This window comes from Adelges cooleyi, unplaced genomic scaffold (genome assembly GCF_023614345.1).
Source record: "Adelges cooleyi isolate 19-005CV unplaced genomic scaffold, UGA_ACOO_1.1 ACOO_flye_CR_arks_rails_tigmint_CR_PRNA_30, whole genome shotgun sequence".
Lineage (NCBI taxonomy): Eukaryota > Metazoa > Arthropoda > Insecta > Hemiptera > Adelgidae > Adelges > Adelges cooleyi.
Genome location: NW_026095971.1, coordinates 7,139,360 through 7,162,472, shown reverse-complemented (window position 1 = coordinate 7,162,472; position 23,113 = coordinate 7,139,360). Strand labels below are relative to the sequence as shown.

The following is a 23,113-nucleotide window of genomic DNA, read 5'->3' as shown; positions in this document are numbered from 1 at the left end:
CACAATTTGTTAGTAAAGAAATGTCAGTTCATAAAAAACATGTTATATTATATTAGGTATAAACATGTAAAAAAATTATCGAAGAGAATGTGATCATTTAAATGGACGGTGAATGGAAGGGAAATTATGTTTTCGAATTAAGACTGAATCTTATCAAAGTGCGAAACTCGGGCCATATCATCATGCTAATGTCGAAAAAAAAAATAACATCGGTTTTGATGCATTCTCTTCGAATAATTTAACAATTCTAAAACAAAAATCACGTTAACAAGTCATAACATTCGGTAGAATACTGTTTCCATTGTTCCGGTAGGATTTTGTGTATGGTTAACAAGTGCCTGTTCCTGTGTTGTTTATGAGCAAATTTCTTGCTACAAACGACGCAGACGAACTTGGGTTCAACGCCGCACTCGTACTTCAAGTGCTGCCTCAAGTTTCGCTTGTGTTTGTAAGTTCTAAAGCATTTGTGACACTTATGAGGGTATAAAAAGCCATACACTAAAAACAAAATATAAACAAATTTCTATTTTAATTTTATTAGGTTTTTTCCCATCACAGTGCGATTAGTAGTCTAAGGCGGAAGAATATTGCACTATATAGACAAGATCGCAATTGTAAATTACTTATATAAAAAAAAAAATACTATAAAGCCAATAATATAATTAATGTATTGAGTAAAATAGTTAACCATGTATTATAAGTTTAGATCATACTAATAAATAAGTATAATAAGATTCAGACTGTTGCGGTTTCTAATAAGGAATCAGGTAAACACCACCTTTGGTCAATAATGCACATTTACATGCAACACATACATTTGTGACTGAAATTAGTAATTCGAACAAATAAATAATTTTCTACCTTAAAAACATAACTTATAAAAAAGACGAGTACATTTTAATTTCAAATTCATGAACAAGCAAACGGAAACTTTCTTTATAATTATATTTACTTTTGTCATACCAATCGACAACCGTGATTACGTTTCAAATTTTTAGATATAGAGTTTAAAAATAAAATGTATAATACTCCAAATATGTATTAAGTACCATTAATCATTTCTTTTACTTTAAAATTTTAAAGAATAAACATATATATCTATACAGTATACATAAAACTAATAATAAATGATAAAATACATTTGCCAGTACTAATTCATTTTCTGTACAACCCGTGCGAATAACATTAAACAATAAAAAAGTCAGTACACAGATCTACAGGGATTATTATAACTAAAAGAGATGAAATCAATCACTTCTAAATAAACGCTTCGATGGAATCTGTGGATAGTAGCTTCAAACCAGTACAGTCCAAACCAAGTACAGTATAAACTAGCACACTGTTAGCTGCTAGCACCTAACACAACACTGCTTGAAAAAGCGAAATAAAGAAAAAATTCTATCCCTTATAGGGGAAGAATTTATGATATTTTTTTGGTTTGTTAATGTTTATCGGTAGTCAGTGGCGTATAAAGGACAGGGTTTTGGGGGTTCAAACCCCCCCGAAATTTGTGGTTGGTACGGCACATGTGCGAATTAATTTAATCAAAGTTAATTTATAATATTAATTAAATCTATTCTTATTTTATAACCCCCTCCCCCTAAATTATATCCTATGTACGCCACTATCGATAGTTCTATGATTAAAGAATATTTCCTGCAAATTTGGAACTAATTCGACTATTTTTATAAAAGTTGAGAGCATCTTAATTTTAAGTTGAAAAATATGTACATTTTTGGGTATTTTTCTCGATTATAAAGGGGTAGGGGAGAATTTTTTTAATTTTTGGCCCATTAAAGTACCTGTTAAGACGATTTCTGACCAACGGAAAAATCGGTTCAGCGGTTTAAAAGATATCGTGGGTCCAGACACAAAAATTAAAAAATTAAATAAAAACACATAATTGTAAGTAAATACAATACCTTCTGAGCTCCGCATCGAAGCTAACAGTATAAACGATATATTTGTAATAATTTAATTACTATAGACAATAAAATTCGAGCAAGCAAAAAACAAAACAAAAAAGTTAACAAAATTATAAAACAAAACGACAAGTTTCGGCGAATGTAAGTAGCAGTGACGTGGTGTGGAATCGATCCAAGGATCACCGTGATCAAAGCGATCCGTTTTTATGTTCGGTTCAGGTCACCTGTTGGAAAACCAATATAATCAATATATTATGGACAAACTGTAATAGCGAATGATTGTTAACGGATACCGTTGTCGTCGCCGGTGCGTTCTTTTTTGTTAAATTAGGTATAAACCATTTAACGAAAACAATTCCGTAAAAAAAAAATGAAATCGCAAAACCGACAATCTGTACCGTTATACTTTTGATCATTGCTTCCTCTAAGGCGCTCTTGTGGATGTCCGTCATGTGCCTACTCAAATTCGATCTCTGGGTGAACTTGCGGCCGCAAAAACAGCACTGGAATCTTGGTACCGTCCCACATTCGAATTTGGCATGCCTCTGCAAGCTGCTCCTGTGCACATAATACTTTCCACACCGGTCGCACGCGTGCACTCGTTCCTCTCCGTTAAACGGTCTTCCTGAAGAACAAGAACAACAGATAACGTTTATAAAATTAAAAAAACAGAATACAACTATTAACACTGCGGGCCACTGGACTGTAATCGCCTAACGATAACAATTATAACGATCTATTTTACACAATAGCAGCGTGAAATAACCAAACGACTAAATACAAACGAATCAATCGGGTTAAAAATACAATCATAAGCAAATCGTTAGGAGAATGATGTAAATACGGGACACAACGACAAAATGTAAGTTACAACGAAACATTAAAAATGCAATCGAGTACAAGATACAATCCGTAAATTTGTATTACCCGTTATAATGTTTACAGAGTTATTTAACAACCCTGTAGAACATTAACGTTCGTCTAGCTCATCGTTGGATAATAATCAGTGGTACCGACACAGCTAAACTCATGCTCTGGTCTGGCATGTATTATTTGATGCTTATTTAATGTATAAAAATTGATATTTTAATTATTTCCCAACATTAAACGTCATAATTATCGTAAATACACAAACTTTAAAGAAAGTATGTTGGCAACACGTCTGTTATAACAGTTTTACTGACCATTAAAATTATTTAAAAACGTAACGACACTAAACTGTACTAAATTATCGAAGGGGCATCCCAAAAGAAATTATGAAAGTAAAATTTCTCTATCTCGACCCTATCACATTTAAAAAAACACACACTCAACCCAGAAATTACAGATTAACCTCTATCTTTCAAATTACTCGAACCTATGTAGTAAAGAACTACTTGATACCGTTTTCACTAAGAGAAGTTAGATATGTATGCACTGAACTTATATATTATGAAGAATTAATTTTTAAGAAGAATCGACGCACGTGCTAAGCTTCCAAGCTATACACATCACACATGAGATAATATTATACAATGTGCCATCCATTTTTTGAGTTTAACGCGTTACGGTTATTTATTCAAACCGGTATTCATTTAAAAAACGACAGTTTTGCATGACAGTTATATCATTAATGGGGATTATTAAATGAATAACTAATCCATTACAACACATGGATAGAAATGTAGTGTTATTATTATTGAATTATAAAGCGAATGGGGTAAATCTGGCTATAAGACAACGGTGCGATAATTTCCGTGTTAAAATAATAGACAACGTTAAACATTCTTTACAACAATGTAAAAATCGCCATTTAAACTGCCGGTTAGTCGACATCAGTCGACAAAGGCATATTTAAAAACAACAGCTAAGACTTGTCTATCTTATAAAAACAAATGATAACCGAAGTTAGCTCGGGCACCATACGACTCCGTCTAAGAAAAACTATTGAACAAAAAAAACAAGCCGATATTGAAAAACCACACAAATATTTTATTAGCTACATGAATAAAAACAAATAATCACAATGATAATAATAATGAGAATGTAGGTAGATATTGTAATACAGCATGAGGACTTTTAACATATTATGTTGTGTACGGTTATCATGTGTCTCCTCCAATGGTGTTTAAAGGCGAATCTCTTCATGCAGTCTTTGCACGTGAACTTGGGTTCAACGCCACACCTGAATCTCAAATGCAAGCTTAGACTACTCTGGTACTTGTACATTTTGTTGCACTGAGGACACACAAATAATTCGGGCAACTCACCTGTCACAATTAAATACAAAAGTTAAATCAGTAAGCCAAGTATTGAGTAGAGTAACATACTTTTTATTTATTTTAACTACAATTATATGTGTATTTCCATTAAAGAACAAGCAGTATTCAATAGGAACTTGTGTCAAACAAAAAAGCCAAACTAATTTATATTATCATGACTGTATAAATAAAAGCTTTAAACGATTTCTTATTTAATTAAACACCTGGTGTGAGTTCTCTATATTAAGAACGTAAATCAATCCAATCAGATATGAACATTTCATGTTTTTTACGTGAAACCATAATTATGTAAGTACATTATTTTATACAAATGGATGTACATTTTAGGTTATTTTTTACATGTCAACTTTAGATGTAAATAACATACTTCAAAAAACATAATTTTATTTTATAAAAAAAAAATAATTTTAAAAAATAACTTCTTGATGAAAAAAAGAAAACGAGGTACACTTGGGGAATAAAAATAATGACTGGGTAAAGTAAACAAAATAGCTTAATTTATAAGTATGCCATGCACCAGCCCTGAGTGTGTTTTTAATTGAGATTTATGAGCGAAACGTCGATTGCAAACCGTACAGATAAACTTCGGTTGAACACCGCATTCGAACTTCAAGTGTAAAGCCAGACTTCTCTTGTACTTGTATGTTTTCGAACAATTAGGGCAGTTGTACGTCACACATACGCCTGATAGACAAATAAAACAAACTTCAATCCAAATGTTAAACGTCGTTACCGTCAAAAGGATAAATAGTATGAAAATATATTATATCTTAAACATAAAAACCGACCATGCACCAGCTTATTATTTTTTCTGAAGTATGCGATTTTAAGCAACAAAAAAAACTAATCAAGCATATAAAATATACTATTGCAAGTTATTCTAAATACAAGACGTGTACACTTTAAAAAACCAAAAAATATATTTTATTAACATATTTTCAACTAGCAGTTAATTAAACTTGTATACTCATCAGTAATAATAAAGCTTCCACAGTAAGTAAAAAGAAAATACCACTAGTGGAAAAGCTTCCAAAAATAATAAGAGCACATCGCCGCTTATCACTAACCTTTTACATACACTATTACTATCATCAGTAAGCGACACCAACTGAATCAGTATGACCCTGATATCACGCTTTATTAAACATTGGCAATAATAGCTTTGTAGTTTAAACTATAAATCGGATTTTTTTTTATTAGAGATCTTTGGTTTTTTAACCAATGTATTCTTCTGGTAAAAATGAGTAGGAAACCTGGCGAATCTTGTGAATCCATCTTGCTTTTAGAAAATGAAAACTTTATAGATCATTTGATACATGTCGCATACATTTTTATTGGACATTTACCTTATTGATCCAAATTAAAGAAATAAATATTTTTAGAGGGATAATAAGCACACGAGACTTTTTATTGCATAATAATTTGTATATAATCAAGTCTCAATATAATCAATGTACAATCGTCGGTAATATTATATTAAAAAATACTAATTGTTTTTAACATCTTAGTGCTATAATTTTATGCTAATACGTCAGAGAGCACCCCGTGTGATAGCAAAACATGCGTCCGAAGTCGGTGGTTTCTGCTGAACATGCGATTGCAAAACTTGCACTTGAACTGTGGCAATACACCGCACTCGTAACGCCTATGATTGCACAAGCTGGGTTGGTGTTTGTACTTTTTGCCGCACTTAGGGCAAACAAAATTTTTGGACAATTCGCCACCGTCGTTGACAAAGAAAGTCGCTGTAAAGGGAAATGAAAAAAAAACCAAATTAATAATATTCTACCCACACAAAAAATCCATCGCTTTTTTTTACAACTATAATTATGTATTACAAAAAAAAAAAAATTGTACGAAAAGTACAAGCATAGCGCTTCGTCAAATCACACCAATTTAACATAATGATAAAAAAATAATAATTATCTCTACACATGCAAAATTGACGTAGGCTCCTTGTTGATTCAGACGAATCCAATTTTATTTAACGGATACAACATGTTTTAAAATCAAGTACATATGTGTCATTTAAATTCTTAATGCTGTTTTAAGACGAAGTACTTTTAATTCTTAGATGTATACTCTATGAGCTGTGGCCGCATGCAGTCTGAGCGTTTCTTTGCGCGTGAACTTCTTCAGGCAGTGCGGACAAGAGAAACTTAAGACGGCGTCGCCGCACTCGTACTTCTGATGTCTGGCCAACGTGCCGGATCGTTTGTACCTTTTACTGCAGCGGTCGCACTTAAAACTTTCTATTGTCCCGTCGCCTACACACAACAAATAAACCACTCGATTAGAGCTACTATTAACATAATTCATCATAACCGTCACCCATGCGTTTAAACGCCGACAGCCCAAAGTCAAAAGCATACTATAGTGTCTCCCGGATTTACAGTAAACAAGTAATACAAATATAAATAAAACATAGTTCAACTACTACTGTACATCAGTGGCAGGTTGACAATGTTGTTTCAATGTTCACGCCCTGACGGAAATAGCCAATAGTTAAGGTGAAGGAATCGTAGAACGTTAATACATTCACATTATTTTTCAAACATGTTTTAATACAAAAATATACATGTCTCCCCTCTTTACAACATTATGGTATTGAACTTCGAAAATATTGCTAGCAATAATGCAAGAGAAATGGGTTTTATATAATATATGTAGAGATAAAAATTGAAAAAGAAAATCTGTTTGTATTTTATAATTACGTAGATTTTTTTATGAATTATTAATTACTCTCACCGGCGTTGATAAGAGTGAACAAGGGTTGCACACTAATAATAACTATAAAACATAACTTATCTACAAAGTATTTATTGTAAGTATCATATTTGCGAGTTGCTTTAGTTACAATTAAATCAGGAGATATAAAATAAAACTCATCAAATTCCCAACCAATAGCTCACACGAAAAATCTAGTTGAACACGCTAAAAATATTATGTATAATACCTTTACTAGTTACTACACAAAGCCTAACTGTCGTCGGGGTGCAATTCTACTAAAAAAATGAGGGAAGCTAGTGCACCCATGTATTATACCACCCAACCCTTATTTGTACAACTTAAGGAGCAACAAAATTTCCTCGGTGAAGTAAATTTACTAGTACACAATTTTTTTTTTAGTTTTATTTATTAAATTGTTGTCAAACAAATTGGTATACAAAAAGGCGATACATCAGATCAAGGCCGCTACCACACGGACCAGACCATGTCGTTCTGTAAGTATACGATAGGCATAGAGAATCTACATTGGTGGCGTGTCGTCAAAACTGGACTTGGACATGATCTTGTGTTTGGTGGCCAAGTGAACGGGCAAGCTGAATCCGTGTTTGAATGTTTTCTTGCACACGGGGCAGACGAACTTGGGTGTGACGCCGCATTCGAATGTCATGTGTCTCTTCAACGTACTCTTCTTTCGGTAAGTACGACCGCAGTTTTTAGGACACACGAACTGATAGTGAAGTGTTTCTGCAAACACAAAATACCGTAAGTATACAATACACAGGTGAAACATAACACGGCGGACAACAACCAAAAATTGTTCCGTTTTCGAGTCTCTCAGGCGAAAGAAGCTTTATTAACTATTTTTGCATGAGAGGCACGCATGCTGTTTTGTAATCAAGATATTATTGTTGTTATTATTTAATTCGTTTAAACCACAACGGTGTAATACATATAATTATTATTATCGTCAACTGTTGATATACATTTCGCAATATTGTATATTTTTTAATTATTATATATAAATAAAATACATCTATTTCGATTTCGAATGAACAAAGGTCCTTTTCTCTAAAATAAACAGTCATAATAATAAAATAATACATGAATATATAACATTAACCAATTATTAATAAATTAATTATAAATAGAGGGTATATTTTGTATATTTAACTTCTATTAATATAATTATAACGATGATGATGACAATAATATACGAATTACAACAACGTTTTTATCAATATTATTACTACAACCGCCGACCAAGAATAAAAACCAAACAAACCCGTTAACTAAAAATTACATTAAATAAATAAATAATATATACGAAAGATCACCCAAACAATAGTCGCTATAACAAACTGTTATTATAATAAACATTTCAAAGATAAAACAATCATAAAAATATAATTTAACCGTAGACTGATAAATGTATGTAAATATCAACCTCCGTAGTATATTCAGCATATCATAGGAACTCGATAAAAACAATTTTGAAAAAACGCACGGAAGAAAATCAACAGCTAAGTAATAATTAAATGAAATATATTATCGTTCGAAAATACCCTTTACCATTATAAAAATGTATTATTTCTAGTGTTAAAGGGTATTATTTATAAATGATATTTCATTATTTATTACTTAACTATACATAATACAACCACGAATTTTGCTCAGGGTTTTTTCTAGAGGATCAACATATGATGCGGTGAACGGATCGCATATGACCTCGGAGACTGGACTTTTGGGTGAAGAAGTTGCTACAGATTTTGCACTGGAACTGAGGGGGGACGCCGCACTGGTATCGTTGGTGTTTTTTCAAATTCCGCACGTACTTGTACCGCCTGTCGCACCTCGAGCAAACGAAGCAAAACGGCCCCAACTCGATGTGGTTCTTAGGGCCAGACGGATATAGTCGTCGATGATGGTCAACAATGCCGTTATACCAAACTGTAATCACAAAAAACGACACAATGCGTGACAGAAGTGATTAAAAAAAAACCACATTTCTTTGTTTTATGAAGGGTTAAAGAAGAGCGGGACTTAATAAATGTCGCGAGGAAAAATTACATATTAAATAACTATTAAAATTTGCAATCAAAACAGTAAATAAAATATACTTTAAAAGGTATGAGAGATAAGCGTAAAATGATAAAATATACAATTATTATACAATTTATTCCCGACTAAAACAACGTTCGAACATTAATTGTATTATTATTTACACGATGCAGGGTTTCTATACTGCAATTTGCGGGCACTATTGTCGCATTTTTCAATGAATAAAATAAAAATGAAAGCTATTTATACAAATGTTTTAAGCTTTTTAACAATAACTTTAGATTAACATACATAATGCGGGACACAACTAATAAACACAATCTAAAAATTTCGTTTAAGGAACATGTTCATCCCGATCTTGTTCTTTTTATTATACGTTTTCTTTTGTGACTAAGTCTGTTAGATCATTTATATATATTTAAATACAAATTAAGAACATGGTTTTACTTGTATTATCTACCGAGTACAAAATAGTAGTTTTTTAATCAACACTACATTGCGTTAATACTTCCATCATGAAAATCGGTGAGTTCCAAAAACCAATGAATTCCTATATTAGGTATAGATGTAAATAGGTAAAATGTATATAGGTAAATGCAATGTTATGATAGAGCAAGCAATTTATTTATACATGAAATTGTAAAATGCAAAACCAAGTGAGTAATAGGTCAAATCAACGTTGTTCGATATAAATGTCATAAATAATACACATTTCAATTGCACTACAAAATTAATTTTTAAAATTTGATACCATAATAGTTGAATTTTGAAAATTTTAACGAAATACTATTTTTTTTTTTCAAGTATCACACTGTTTTCTTTTTGGTAACACCATATTTATAAACCGTAATTAGTTTTTACTGCTATTATGCTGTTGCGAAATGAACTAAATTTCAAAATTAGTCAAAGAATACAAAGATACAAATTGACGATAATAATTAAAATAAGGACGAGGAAATACAAAACAAGGCATTGAATAAGTCTAAAATAAAAAACGTAATAATTATTTTAATAATCGTAAACTGGTCAACTAATTATAAATAACAATAATTGATCAATTATCGTAGTAAGGAAATTTTAAACAATTTACACTTTAATCATAAAACATTTTTTTTAAACAATGGTGATTCACACTAAACGTCTGTTTTTTTATTATGGACTCGTAAAAGTTTTATACCTCCTTCACTAAAATTAACAGAACAACAAAATTGTATTATTTATCTCAAACAAATATCTACATAGAAACCCTTTAATACCGAAAATAGACCCTTTGTTGACGTTGCCTGCACGTTAGGTAGCCCATTTAAAAATGCAATCCAATAAGTCACGACACATTTTTTAAACTTCTAAATTTTCAATTATGGCTTTTTTATTCTATAATATTCTATAATTGATTTTTAAAACAAAATTCAAAATTTTGTATTTGCTCATTTAACATAATTCAGGCCTGATTTGACGTGACGATAATTTTGTGAATACACATCATGTGTCTTTTGTAATGTATTGGCTGTTTAAACGACTTCCGGCAAATGTCGCATTGGAATTTCGGTTCAACGCCGCATTCATACTTAAGATGCTGTAACATAGCGGCTCTGGATTGATATTTTCGTCCACAGACTCTAGGACAGAACACTATGGGTCGAGGCCGTTGCTTTGATTGCCCTCGCTCGTACGTCCACAATGACTCGTCTAAAAACAAAATCGTTTCTATTAATAATGATTACAGTAAAATATGAATATCTTATGATAAGTTTAAAGCAGATAAATAAAAATGAAAAGAACCTTATCGTAGTTTTCTAAACCAAATGTCTAACTCTAATGCTTAGCTATAGACTATAGTACTTAAACGAAATTATTTGATGAAATAGTCCGTCGACAAGCAAAAAGCGAAAATTTTTATAACGAAATTGTATTAATTTAAAGTAACATTTTTTAATTGAGTACCACTTGCTCAAAACATCACTGTTTTATGCTTAAAACAAGCTTCATTTGAATAGCGTATAGTTTTACTGCAAGTACAGTTTTTTAGGCAATATAACAAAAAATTATCTTAGAAAAGCTTAATAAACGTAAGAGACTGTTATTTATCAAGATTTTATACAGATTAATTAATTTGTTGTTTTATAGGAAACGTATTCCAAAAACTCAAATACTTAAGTGATTTTAGAAGACTCTTAAAAAAAGGATTACAAATATGTATTCTCCGCGTGTGCCAACAAACCATGAACAATGCAGATTGTCATTTGCTTTCCTCGATGGCATCACAAGCCAGTAGATTAAAAATGCATATTTAAAGTGTTGGTGTTGATATGACAATTACACGTAGCTAATAATAAGTTATAAGTAATAATAACACAAAGTTTTACTTAGAATCTCTATAGTAATAAAATATCCGATACAATAACAATTATTAAAAATTATAAACAATTATTAGTTCGTAAAAATACAGACTATATAACAACAACAATAAAATAATAATAGCGATAATAGCAAAAATATAGGCAATAGATAATCGATTACTTAAATCGTTTACGAATATAAATGTTAATTTAACTTAATAATTAACGGTTATTGAAGAAAAAAAGAAATTCGTAAGTTTTAGAATAATAAAAACAATAATAATAATAATAATAATAATAATAATAATATAAAAAATATTCACATAATGCAACTATGTATACGAATCATGTGTATTTTGAAGTTAATACGTTGTTTAAAATACTTGCTACAGATAGAACACTGAAATTGCGGGTTGACACCGCATTCGAACTTCAAATGTCTGGCAACGCTGCCTCTGTGCTTATACTTGCGACCGCATTTGTTCGGACAAACTAAGTCCTCTTCCTTGCAGTTGCCCTCGGACAAAGCTCCGTCGCCGCCTGTTTGGAGAAAACAAATTCAATTTTTACAAACACAATATGCTAATCGTCAACGCGACCACCGCGTTATGCAAAGCAAACCGATATCAAAATATAATAACATATTATTATATCATGTAAGTTGAATGGTTAACCGGTTTTAAGCCAACAAGCCGACGTGGTTAGCTGACACCAACAAAATATAAAAAAATACATACAGCAAATAACTGTTGATTGAATATTTGCATGGCACTTTGGATAATGCGATCCTATGTCTAAATGTTTACCTCCGTACTTTTGAGCTTACGTGTTAACGCCAAAGAAAATATTTTTAGAAAAATATATATTTTTACACTTGTGGATACACCTGACGATTATCTGGTGTAGTGGGTATATGTTAAACAAAAATTTAGCATTATAAACGATTAATACAAAACATATTTTATTTTAAAAGGGGTAAATATAATAAGTTTTGGACAAACATAATATTTATATACAATCCGTCTATCAAACCCATTGTCCAAAAATCAATGTAGTTAAAAAACTAACAAATAACAGGGCATAAATTCTAAGATATAGCATAATAGTCTTAGCAAATAGTCTAGAGTCTCTTCGCTGATATTATACTCAACAATGTAAACCCCGATGTAAAAACCATCAATCAAAAAATTACATCTATTTCAAAATAATGCCTTATAATATACAAAAATTCAAAATATAGCATTTCAGTGGCGCAGTATTACAATATGACAACAACATGTTATTTGGGTTTTTATTATTGATATTAAATAACTTAATATGAAAACGGTAATGCACGCATCACTTAACAAAACAAGAAAAACTATTATCTACAATAGCCATCTACAAAATAATTCAATACACGTATACATATATATATGTGTGTGTGTATGTGTTTGTAATTAAGATATAAACAATTCTATAACAATGAGCCGCTTAAATCTCGACTTAACAGTAAATAATATAGTTTAAAATAGAAATTAATCGATAAAATATAATTAACGCTATAAAATATTTAAGTAGTACTTGCAAATATAAAACTGATAAATGTCATACAATAATTGTATACTCCGTACCACGAGAGAATGCATCCGAAACTCATCGTGTGTTATTGGTGCGAATTCGGAGCGCTTCGGTTTGGTCGACAGCTGTACGATTTCGCACGGTGAGGGAAATTTGGCCTCAAAACAGCAAACCACAGCTATTTCTTCTATGCCCTATCAGGATGCCTTCTCTTGTGGCGCAGAATAAATACACAAGTTTAAATTACATATGAAAACAAAATAATAATAATAACAATAACGATAATAAAAGTAATAAATCTATCATAAAGTTTTAGTATGAACGCCGAGGATGAAAATTATTGAAACGGTGAAAGCGAATTCTGATTAAGTAGTGTAAGCAGATTTTGCATATCTGTGACTAGGAAATTTTAGAAAGAACGACATTATTCATCACGCTCTGTTAAACCTCATTTCTTGTCGACTGACGAATTTTTTGCTAAATTCTATTTTATAATAGCTATAGGTATATTAAAATGATGCCTCCCATGGTACTCTTAACGAGACTGTGCAGTTAATGATTGATTTGTAAATGGTACAGGCGGACAAATCTAAAAACTCCTAATATCATACTTTTTTTGCGGTCTAAAATAAAGTATATTTTCTTACTATTTAAAATAAAAACCTAGACAAATGATGTGTACCATGCAATTTGCTCATTTTTACTTCAATAATAAGTAAGTAGTTGTTACATTTATTACACTATTGAGAGTACTTAATAAAAGGCTGTTTTACAACTTACACAACACATCGAATGTCTGATCATTATTTTATTTAATATATTTTATACATTTAAAAGCAATATAAAATATAATTGTAAGGTGTATTCATAACATAACGCATTAGATAATCTGAAAACTCTTCGATGGTCGAAACAAAACCCCATCAGACAACATTTGAATGTATGTAAAAAAATATATAATTACCATAAAAATAAGAAACAACAATTATAACCAGCAAGCTAAATAACATAAATGGGCAAGTGTTTTAGTTACTATATGAATGGCGCCACTGAAACGAATACACGTTTTAATACGCCTATACGACCACGTCTATGAGGTGCACGTTTTTCATATGTCTTTTGTAGTTGATGGGCTGTTTAAACTCTTTATTGCATGCAATGCAATTGAACATTGGTTTTTTTCCGCATTCGTACTTCCTGTGCGTGAACAATCCCTGGCTGAACTTGTACTTGCGACCACAAGTACAATGATAATAGTTATCTGCCCGTTTGGATTTCCGCCTGTCGCCTACATATGGTATCACATTCTGTGTATCAAATTCTGGTGTCGCATATGATGCATATTCTGGAAACACTGGAGAAAATAGTCAATAATTAGTCGTTATCGATGTAATTTGTTGGATAGGAAAATTTAATAGACTATGACCTAATAACTATGCGTTTCATCGCGTGATTTCGTTAAAAGCAGACTAATGTAATAACTTTATTCAAGTCAGCCAACTAGAATAAAAAAAGTTAAAATAAATAGCGCCAAAATGTATCGCATGCATAAAAATAATAAACGTGAAATGAGGCTAACCAATTATTGTAGTTTGAATGTTTTTTGGTGAGCCTTAACACAACTAGGGCGCGCCTTATGAATTATTGATAAATCAGGCCGCGAACATGGACGACTACGGTTATCACCAATGTCATCAATACCGTTAGAAATCAAATGGTAGTTTAAAGCAATAAGTTAAAATTTAATAAAAAATCATTTTTATATAAATACATTATACATAAATAATAATAACATTGTTACAATAACATTCCAATTATTTGGAACTATTGAGCTGTATTTATTTGAAACTATAATACAAAACACGAGATTTATCAGGACGTACAACAATATTTTCTACTTGCAGTCGCATCTAGGAATTCATAAGATGATATCGATAAAAAATAAAACGAAAAGTGACAGCTATAAGAATTAAGTAGTACAAAAAACAAAATAGCATAATATTACAGTAAATTAAAAAACATATATTATTTCATGTCATCTGTCGGTGTTGATTGAATATGGTGGTCATAGATCAATCCATGCACGTTGGCCATATGAATTTTGTAAGTCTGCCGCAATTTGAACGTTCTTTGACATACCGAACAAGCAAAAGTAGGTTGGACCCCACACTCGAATTTTTTATGTGTATACAACCCTTGTCGGTACTTATACTTGCGGCCACACCCATTGGGGCAGTGGAAATATAAGTCGTTCGTCGGTTGTCCGCACGTCTGCCTTTCGTTGCTTTCAACTGTAAATGGTTTTAAAAAACACACACACACAAAGGTTATTAATACATTAATTAGTCACAATGTCTTGGATTGAATGGTTGGTTCAAGTTCATACATGAAGATGGCAAACTCAACGCTTTACTTGAAAAAACAAAGCGCATTACCGAAAATATAATGGATTTGTCGAACTATATAATAAATATAAAAAAATAGCGCCAAAAATGCATTGCATCACACAAAATTAACACAGCATATGTTATAATACTGTAACTCTGACGCATGTTTCTATTATGTCTATGACATTCACTTTATTACTCATTGTCTTGCAGTGATATACATTCAGGATGTTAAGCGATGAAAACTCTTGTTTTCAGTAATATATATCGGTATTGTGACGGAAGGCCGATGTCACTTTTCACCGACACACACCATTTTAGTATTGTTTCTTTACGGGAAGCCGTTACACTGAAAAAAACATTTGTTGCTAATGTTGCTCTCTCCAACCCATTGATATAATACAAACACGCATGTACAACATTACTAAGTACTTTTATGTAATATGATTGATTAAAATTATACAATTTTTAGCATCTAACGTCGCTTGAAAACAATTAACTATTGAAACAAGGTAGTGAACGTTCGCGTTTTTACACTCAAACGTAGGGTTCTTCCACACTCATTATACTTTGTGCCTAGATTACGACTCGATGGTTATTAATTACAAATTTAACTAATGTTACTGATAACTATTAAATAATGATAAATAATTCTTAATTAAACTAATCAATATAATTTTTTTATAATCAATTATGTAATTTAATCATAAAGCAATCAATTGTAATGTTAAAGCAATGAAACTGTTTTTCAATACATACAAAAGTACTTTTTTATACTATTTATTCTTATCGCAGTATTGTTTTATTAAATAATTATTTTATTAATCTACAATATCTAATTCCGGTTGACCGGTTCTGCTTATCAGACATAATTTAGAGTAAAAGCCAAAGTAATAAAACCAAAGAAAATAATATAAATAATATACCGACTTAATATTGTAGATTCTTATCAGATTTACATTTAATCAACCACACTATGGCAACCGATAAAGCTAACGGTAACTTTCATTTACAGCGTGTGGCCTTAATATAAATGTTGAGTTCTAAAATATCAAGTCCTCTCAATTTTATCAAATACATTTTAAAAAAATTATAAAAATAACAAAAACAATATTATAATATATAATCACCCAGTACACAACACATACAAAATAAGTTTCACTTTTTGTGCATAGTTGTTCAATGTCATTATCTGGTCAAATTATGTTTTACCAACCCCTAAAAAGATCCATGCAAGTTTGCCAAATGGAATTTGTAACTCCGTCGTAATTTAAACTTTTTGTCGCAAATCGAGCAATGAAACATGGGCGGCACTCCACACTCGTACTTGCAGTGACTCCACAAATTTCGTCTAAACTTGTACTTTCGTCCACAACCAGGATTCATACACACCCATGGTTTGTCTTTGTCATAATAAATGCCACCACCATCTGTAAAACGAAAATTGAGTTATTATTTTTATGTTATAAATAAATCAATACTAATATCCATGGCCCATTAACAAATAAAAATACAATATCGATTTAATTAACTGCAAATAAAAAAACAAATCAAACGTTTAAAAAATTACAATACACTTGGTGCAATATGGTTTGTGGCGTTTACAAAAAAGGCTAACCGTATCCTACCGTATTATATGTACATGTAGACAAACAAAAAACTCGAATAGTAAAATAATTGTTTAATAACCGCCATATTACAATAATAATTACATACATAATAAATATACTTCATTTGACTGTTATAAAACTCAACATTTTATTTTTACTCTATACAAAAATACAAAAATACCTTAGTGATTTTCCACGAAGACCTCTACAACGCGTTACAGACTTAATTTATCATTGCTCCAGCAGTAACAATGGAAATCGCCGTTTTATATTAAAATAACAAACATAATAGAAGTAATTTAAGTAAAAAAGTATAGAGTATAGAGTAGTAAAAAAGTACAACTTATTAGGACACTCCTCGAAATTATTGGACAAGGAAAATTGACACGTCAATGTCAAACTATATACCGCAACAAACATCGGTAAGTAAAGCGTTTACTTTAAGTGATCACTGATAATATAATTGTATTTCACCCTATGAGATGTATTATTTTTAAATACATACAAAAAAACATAAAGGAACTTTTGATACAAAAAAAATGTGTTTTTTTTAAACAGTAATAATAATACAATAATAGTTGAAAATAATATCTCTATTTGTCAATATTAGTGTGGAGGGGAACGGACCGCCGTCAATACCGGTAACGACATGACATTATGGAAGTTTTCGATGCTTCCGTGCTTGTTACTCATGTGCATTTTGTAGCTGATCGGTTGCTTGAAGTATTTGTTACACATCATACAATAGAATTTCGGGCTGACGCCACATTCAAATTTTAAGTGTTTCAACAACGATGGCCGGTGGACGTACACTTTGTTGCAGTTGCCGTTGGGGCACGTGAATTTACCACCTACAAACAAAATCATTGAGCCCATCGAATATACACCATTGTGAGGTATTTTTTAATGTACAATAATAACTATTAGCTAAAATATTATGTTATATGAGTTATCCAACTGTAACTATGTTTAAATCCGTCGTTGAAAATAATTAATAGCTAAGCCGTGGTTAGACGATAGAGTTAAAAAATAAATAAACGTGCACATGCTATAAATACAATAAAAACGATAGGGACTTTTTTTTCATCAGCGAATTTAATTATTATAATTTATCATATAAAATATAATTGTCGTTGTATATATGTATGTACAAAAATATTAATATCGTTTTATCGCAGAGGTGTATCGAATAAAAATGTCGACTACTTGATTTGCGAATTGTTGACCAGATTTGTTTGTGGGCTATTGTTCTCATCGATGATGATACCGTGCTTGTTCAGTACGTGATTTTTATAGCTGACGGGTTGCTTGAAGTACTTGTCGCATTCGAGGCAGTAGAATTTCGGATTGACCCCGCACTCAAACTTCAAGTGTTTTTGCAACGAAGGCCGGTGCATGTACTTACGACCGCAGTTTAAGTTGGGACAATAGTATTTGACTGTGAACAAACGATTTTTCAGTTTTTATTTTCATCATTATTAATTGCCCGAAGGCGTCGAGAAAACAACAATAACGGCCATGCACCCACCCGTGGACGTGGCCTATGATGGTTGGCAAAAAAAAAAATATGCCCATACAAAAAAAAAACAAAAAAAGCTCGATTGTCAGCTAAGAAGAAATGTTATATATTATTATAGTAACGGTAATCTACTGTTACAGGCACGAGTTGAAGTTAATCCGACTCCAAATCAAACACTAACGCGGGGCCTGTAATAAAGTGTTATTATTTAAATCAAGCATAATGCACCGATTATCACTGGTATGATTAAGACGCACAGAATACTCTCTCAAATCACACATTTTGTAGATAACTAATACCCTTTAGACCTATTCTTGTGTAAATTGTTGCCACTAATCAAAGCATGAATAAGTCACAAAATATGAGTAGGTGGTCAATTTTTAGATTCCTGCTCCTGTATATTTTGTGTGCCAGTGGTTATCAATAAAAAGTGTACAGCTGTGCTATTTTATTACGATTTAAATTAAACAGAACAAAACTTAGGACTTCGTATAAAAACCGGACTTAATATTCAATTCATACGAAAATTGAATTGTTAAAAATATAAACAAATATGTATTTGATCAACAATCAGTTGGTTATTTTGTTACTTTAAAGTAAAAGATAAGCAAAAAGATATACAATAATATACCTTCAAAGCTAGATACTAAAAATGCATAGATACAGTTTTAACCAAGGATCAACATAAGAATTATTTTCTAATTCAGAAAAAAAATCAGGTAAAACTTTTATTTTTAAAAGTAAAAATAACTTTTATTTTTAACTTTTTTGATACAAATTCCTTAAGAAATAACATCACTACACATTAATTTATGAAAGTTTTAATGGAAATAGTATTTTTGAGAATAACCAACTAATTGTTATTATAAAACTTATTTTTTTTTTTTAAATCGGCTTAACGGACCTTTAAGGCCCGACGCTGCCATCATGAGATGATGGTTTCTAGACGGATTCGCTGTCCGCCGGGACGGGTCGTCAGTCTGTCACCGGAGATGATAACGGCTTATTTTTACCAGATGATTGCTCGCCTCCTCCTCAAAACTTTTAAATTTATTTTTCATAATTAACTGTTAAAATATAACTTTTCGAAAAAGTTTCAAAATTGGTTTGGACTTTGGTTTTAATTAAAAATAAGTATACAAGTAACAATTTTCACATCAACTTATGAACGAATACTTTGTGTATGTTAGCCATGTGAAGTCTAAAATTATTTGGTTGCCTAAAGTGTTTCATGCAAAACACACAGAAAAATTTAGGTGTCACCCCACACTCGAACTTGAGATGTTTTATTAAGGAAGTCTTGTGTAAGTAGGAACGTGAACATTTAACACACCGATGTCTGCCTGGAAAAAAAATGTTCATAAAAACATTAAATATGTAAGGATTAACTTGAAATCTGTATAAGCGAACACAACATGCACCATTATATTACAAAGAAATAATATAGAATTATATTCTATAGAATAATATATATTTGCTTTTTATCCGTATCACTTTATCTCGTAGTTCCTTTTAACACGCTAAAGTTGAATTAGCTAAAACCCCGTTTTAAATCAATATCAGAGTCTATTTGGTAACGTATGACTATTATAAAACTAAGTACAATTTCACTTAATGAATTTCTCACGTTTTTCTACTATCATTAACACAATACAACAAGGTTTTTACACAATGTAAAACCAAAATAAGTTGCTTTGATAAAACTCATCATGCTGAATCCGATTTTGGTCTTAGATTATGGTATAGCTTATTTGTGAATCGTTCCTAAAATTGTTAAATTTTGTGGATAGTTTAAAAATATATTTTTTTATGTGAATTTTTAAAGATATTTTTTAAAAGGTATTTTGAACTAGTCACGAGATTAATACACGATTTTCTAACTATTATTTGTATTAACTATTATTACCTAACTTTGTTTTATGAAAATTTATTTTTGTGTTCGAATACAAAGTACAAATTAAAAGTTAAGGTCGAAATAGGAAAAAAACGTTATAGCAAAGAGCAACCCAAGTTATTCATCCAATCGGCAACAAATAACAATTGGCAAGGATTTCCAAAAATAAACCTAACAATATATATGGTGTCATGTAATATTATAATTATATTAAATTATAAGATATGTTTCAATTTCGAAAAAATATTATAATATTACCTAATTTAAAAAAAACCAAGTTTATTAAAACGAGGAAAAAAAAAGTAGTTTGATTCCAACGTAATTTAAACATTTTATTTTCAATAAAAAAAAAATGTCATTAAAATATTTCAGAATTAAGTAAAAGCGACATGTAGTCTGAAAAGACACAAATACAATGCAACACCTCCCTTGAGACTGCGTTTTAGAAAAACACGATAACGGGTGATGTATCGTAATGTAGGATTTTGATTTTTCTCAAAAAAAATTTGATAAAATGTAAATATAATTCATATAAAGAAATTCTATACATTTAATTTTCTAACATAAGTACATAAACAGACTTGATAATTTATGTATCGTGTAAATTACATATTAAAACGAGCATTGAAGTGCTGCTGGTACATACTTTCTTTTATTTATTCACGCATTTTAAATTATTATATGGTGTATGGACAGAGAATGGCACTTTAACTGCGATTTTTGTTTAAATTGTCTTTTGCAAATTTCGCATTGAAACCTCGGTGTAACACCGCATTCATATTTCAGGTGTGCGTTTAAATTGTATCTGTACTTGTAAACACGATGGCATTTCGGACAATTCGCACCATCTGAAATTAGTTCACAACAACATTATAGTAAAGTATACGGTTGTGTCGAGTTAGATAAAAACTGATTAGAAGCAGCGCTAGTATATATTATTATTATTTATAAACAAAATACATAATATATGAAAACCACAAATACTTGGATATTCATATATAATAAAGTAAAAAAATGTTATACTTCTGTCAAATGTGTTCCGAAGTATTTTTTTTTAATTCAAATGTATGCAGGTAGGATTGAAATTCATTCGGATTATATTAATGAAGTGAGTTTATTAATTAAATTTAACTTTATTAATGCCTGTTAAAATTCATTCCAGGGTTGCTCAACGAATGTTGCTTCCAACATTTCCTGTTTCATCACTCATATTGTCTTCACAATTGCGCCTCACTACTTTTCTTCATTTTTGTTTCTCTTTTTTAGGGTAAAAATAGTTTTTGTTATTATTATTCATGTATCTTTTGTTTTACTGTATCGCATAATTAGTTGAGTATTTACCCATTTATTAGTAAATTTAATAAGTTATAGTAACTACATCAATTAGTATTGTTTGTAATGTAGTTACTCACTTAATACAAAAATAATAAGACATTTTATTTTATTGTATAATTTATACTAAATTAATAAATTTTGTAATTATGTAATTATTAGTATACATTTAATTAAATAACGCGTGCGACTTTATAATTTTACCGACTATTTGTGCATATTATAAAATGAAAAAGGTCAACAGATATATTTTATTTATAAATTAATTACAAATTGGAAAGATAAAACAAATTTATTGACTAATTAGAACTAAACGCATTTTATTAAAGAACAAAACAGGGTGTTTTTTTTAAGTAATGAACTATCAAAAACTAGAATGCAAAATAATCAATCAAATGCTTAAATGTGTAGGATGTTATGAACTCTAGATATTATTGGAATGTAAGTTGGAATCGGTATTTATAGAAAAAAATGCATACACAAAATATGATTGTTATTATAATATGTAAACAATACGTATCAACAAAATTCTCAATGACAAAGGAATATGATGTTACTTATCGATAAAATGGAGTAATAATACAAAATACGAAGAGTGAATAAATACAATAGATGGCTACATCACAATTCCGTGATCACGGATCATGTGCACTTTGAACGTGCACTTGTGTTTGTATGACTTTTGGCACACGTGACAGCGAAACTGCGGTTCCACACCGCACTCGTACTTAAGATGAGTGTATAGAGCCGTTTTGGACTTGTACTTTCGGCCGCACTTGTTAGTACAGAAAAACATTCCATCGTGGTCTTCTAAAATAAAACCAAAAACAACTAAAGGTTAATATAAATATCATGAAAACAACAGTCATTGAGCCTTGCTATTATTTCATTCTCACACATTCGATAACAACACTACTATCACAACAGCTAGACTGCTCGATAAAAGAAATAAACCATCGCGCGTTGTGCTTACTCTTGTCACTTACCTATTAGGTAAAGTACAATGTATTTTGCAAGGTGTTAAGTACCTACGCATGCAAACATAATATCCGAATACAATAATTACTGGACAAAAACGTGTAAGCTAATAACTACAACAAAAAAATCTAATCTACCAAATATTTGTTTCAATAAAAAGGATTTATGCTGATTTTTAGAAAATTAAATTTAACAAAAGCGAACGCGTATTAACTTGGTTGGTTTGCTACGAAAATCTAGGAGAGAAATGTGGATGGATAAAATCAATAAGAGTGAACAGAACAGGAACGGGACCTATTCGAACTTTACAAATAAATAATTTACTTTATTTTTATTTTATTTAACACTAGCTTATTATCAAAAGAAGAATTATAAATAATTATCAACGGTCTGTAGACTCCAGACTATTTTATAAAAATAATCGTTTTAATAAAAAAAAAATCCCTTGGAAAAGTAATGGTATAAAAAAATGATTTTGCGTAAAACGTGATCACACTGCTAATAAAACACAAGACAGTAT

The 23,113-nt window shown here is 30.7% G+C and overlaps 1 protein-coding gene across 40 annotated transcripts in view; it reads right to left on the bottom strand.

Annotated features, from left to right (window-relative positions):
• The window catches only part of LOC126839087 (longitudinals lacking protein-like), a 143,012-nt gene that overhangs the window by 42,574 nt on the left and 77,325 nt on the right, over window positions 1–23,113 (bottom strand). Inside the window, exons 5-6 of one of the 40 annotated variants that reach the window (XM_050574092.1) lie at window positions 2,324–2,550; window positions 2,126–2,149 (exon numbers count right to left, since the gene is read on the bottom strand). The exons of 25 other annotated variants lie outside the window; for them this stretch is intronic. In XM_050574092.1, the coding sequence (XP_050430049.1) occupies window positions 2,141–2,149; window positions 2,324–2,550 (236 nt within the window). In that variant the 3' untranslated portion in view covers window positions 2,126–2,140. Of the gene's footprint in view, window positions 1–244; window positions 499–2,125; window positions 2,150–2,323; window positions 2,551–3,968; window positions 4,175–5,575; window positions 5,932–6,241; window positions 6,454–7,421; window positions 7,661–8,591; window positions 8,864–10,400; window positions 10,664–11,617; window positions 11,854–13,850; window positions 14,228–14,883; window positions 15,165–16,463; window positions 16,691–16,926; window positions 17,722–20,937; window positions 21,132–22,216; window positions 22,426–23,113 lie in introns of those variants that run through there. 14 more of the 40 variants (XM_050574091.1, XM_050574116.1, XM_050574096.1 and 11 more) reach the window with 14 other exon arrangements.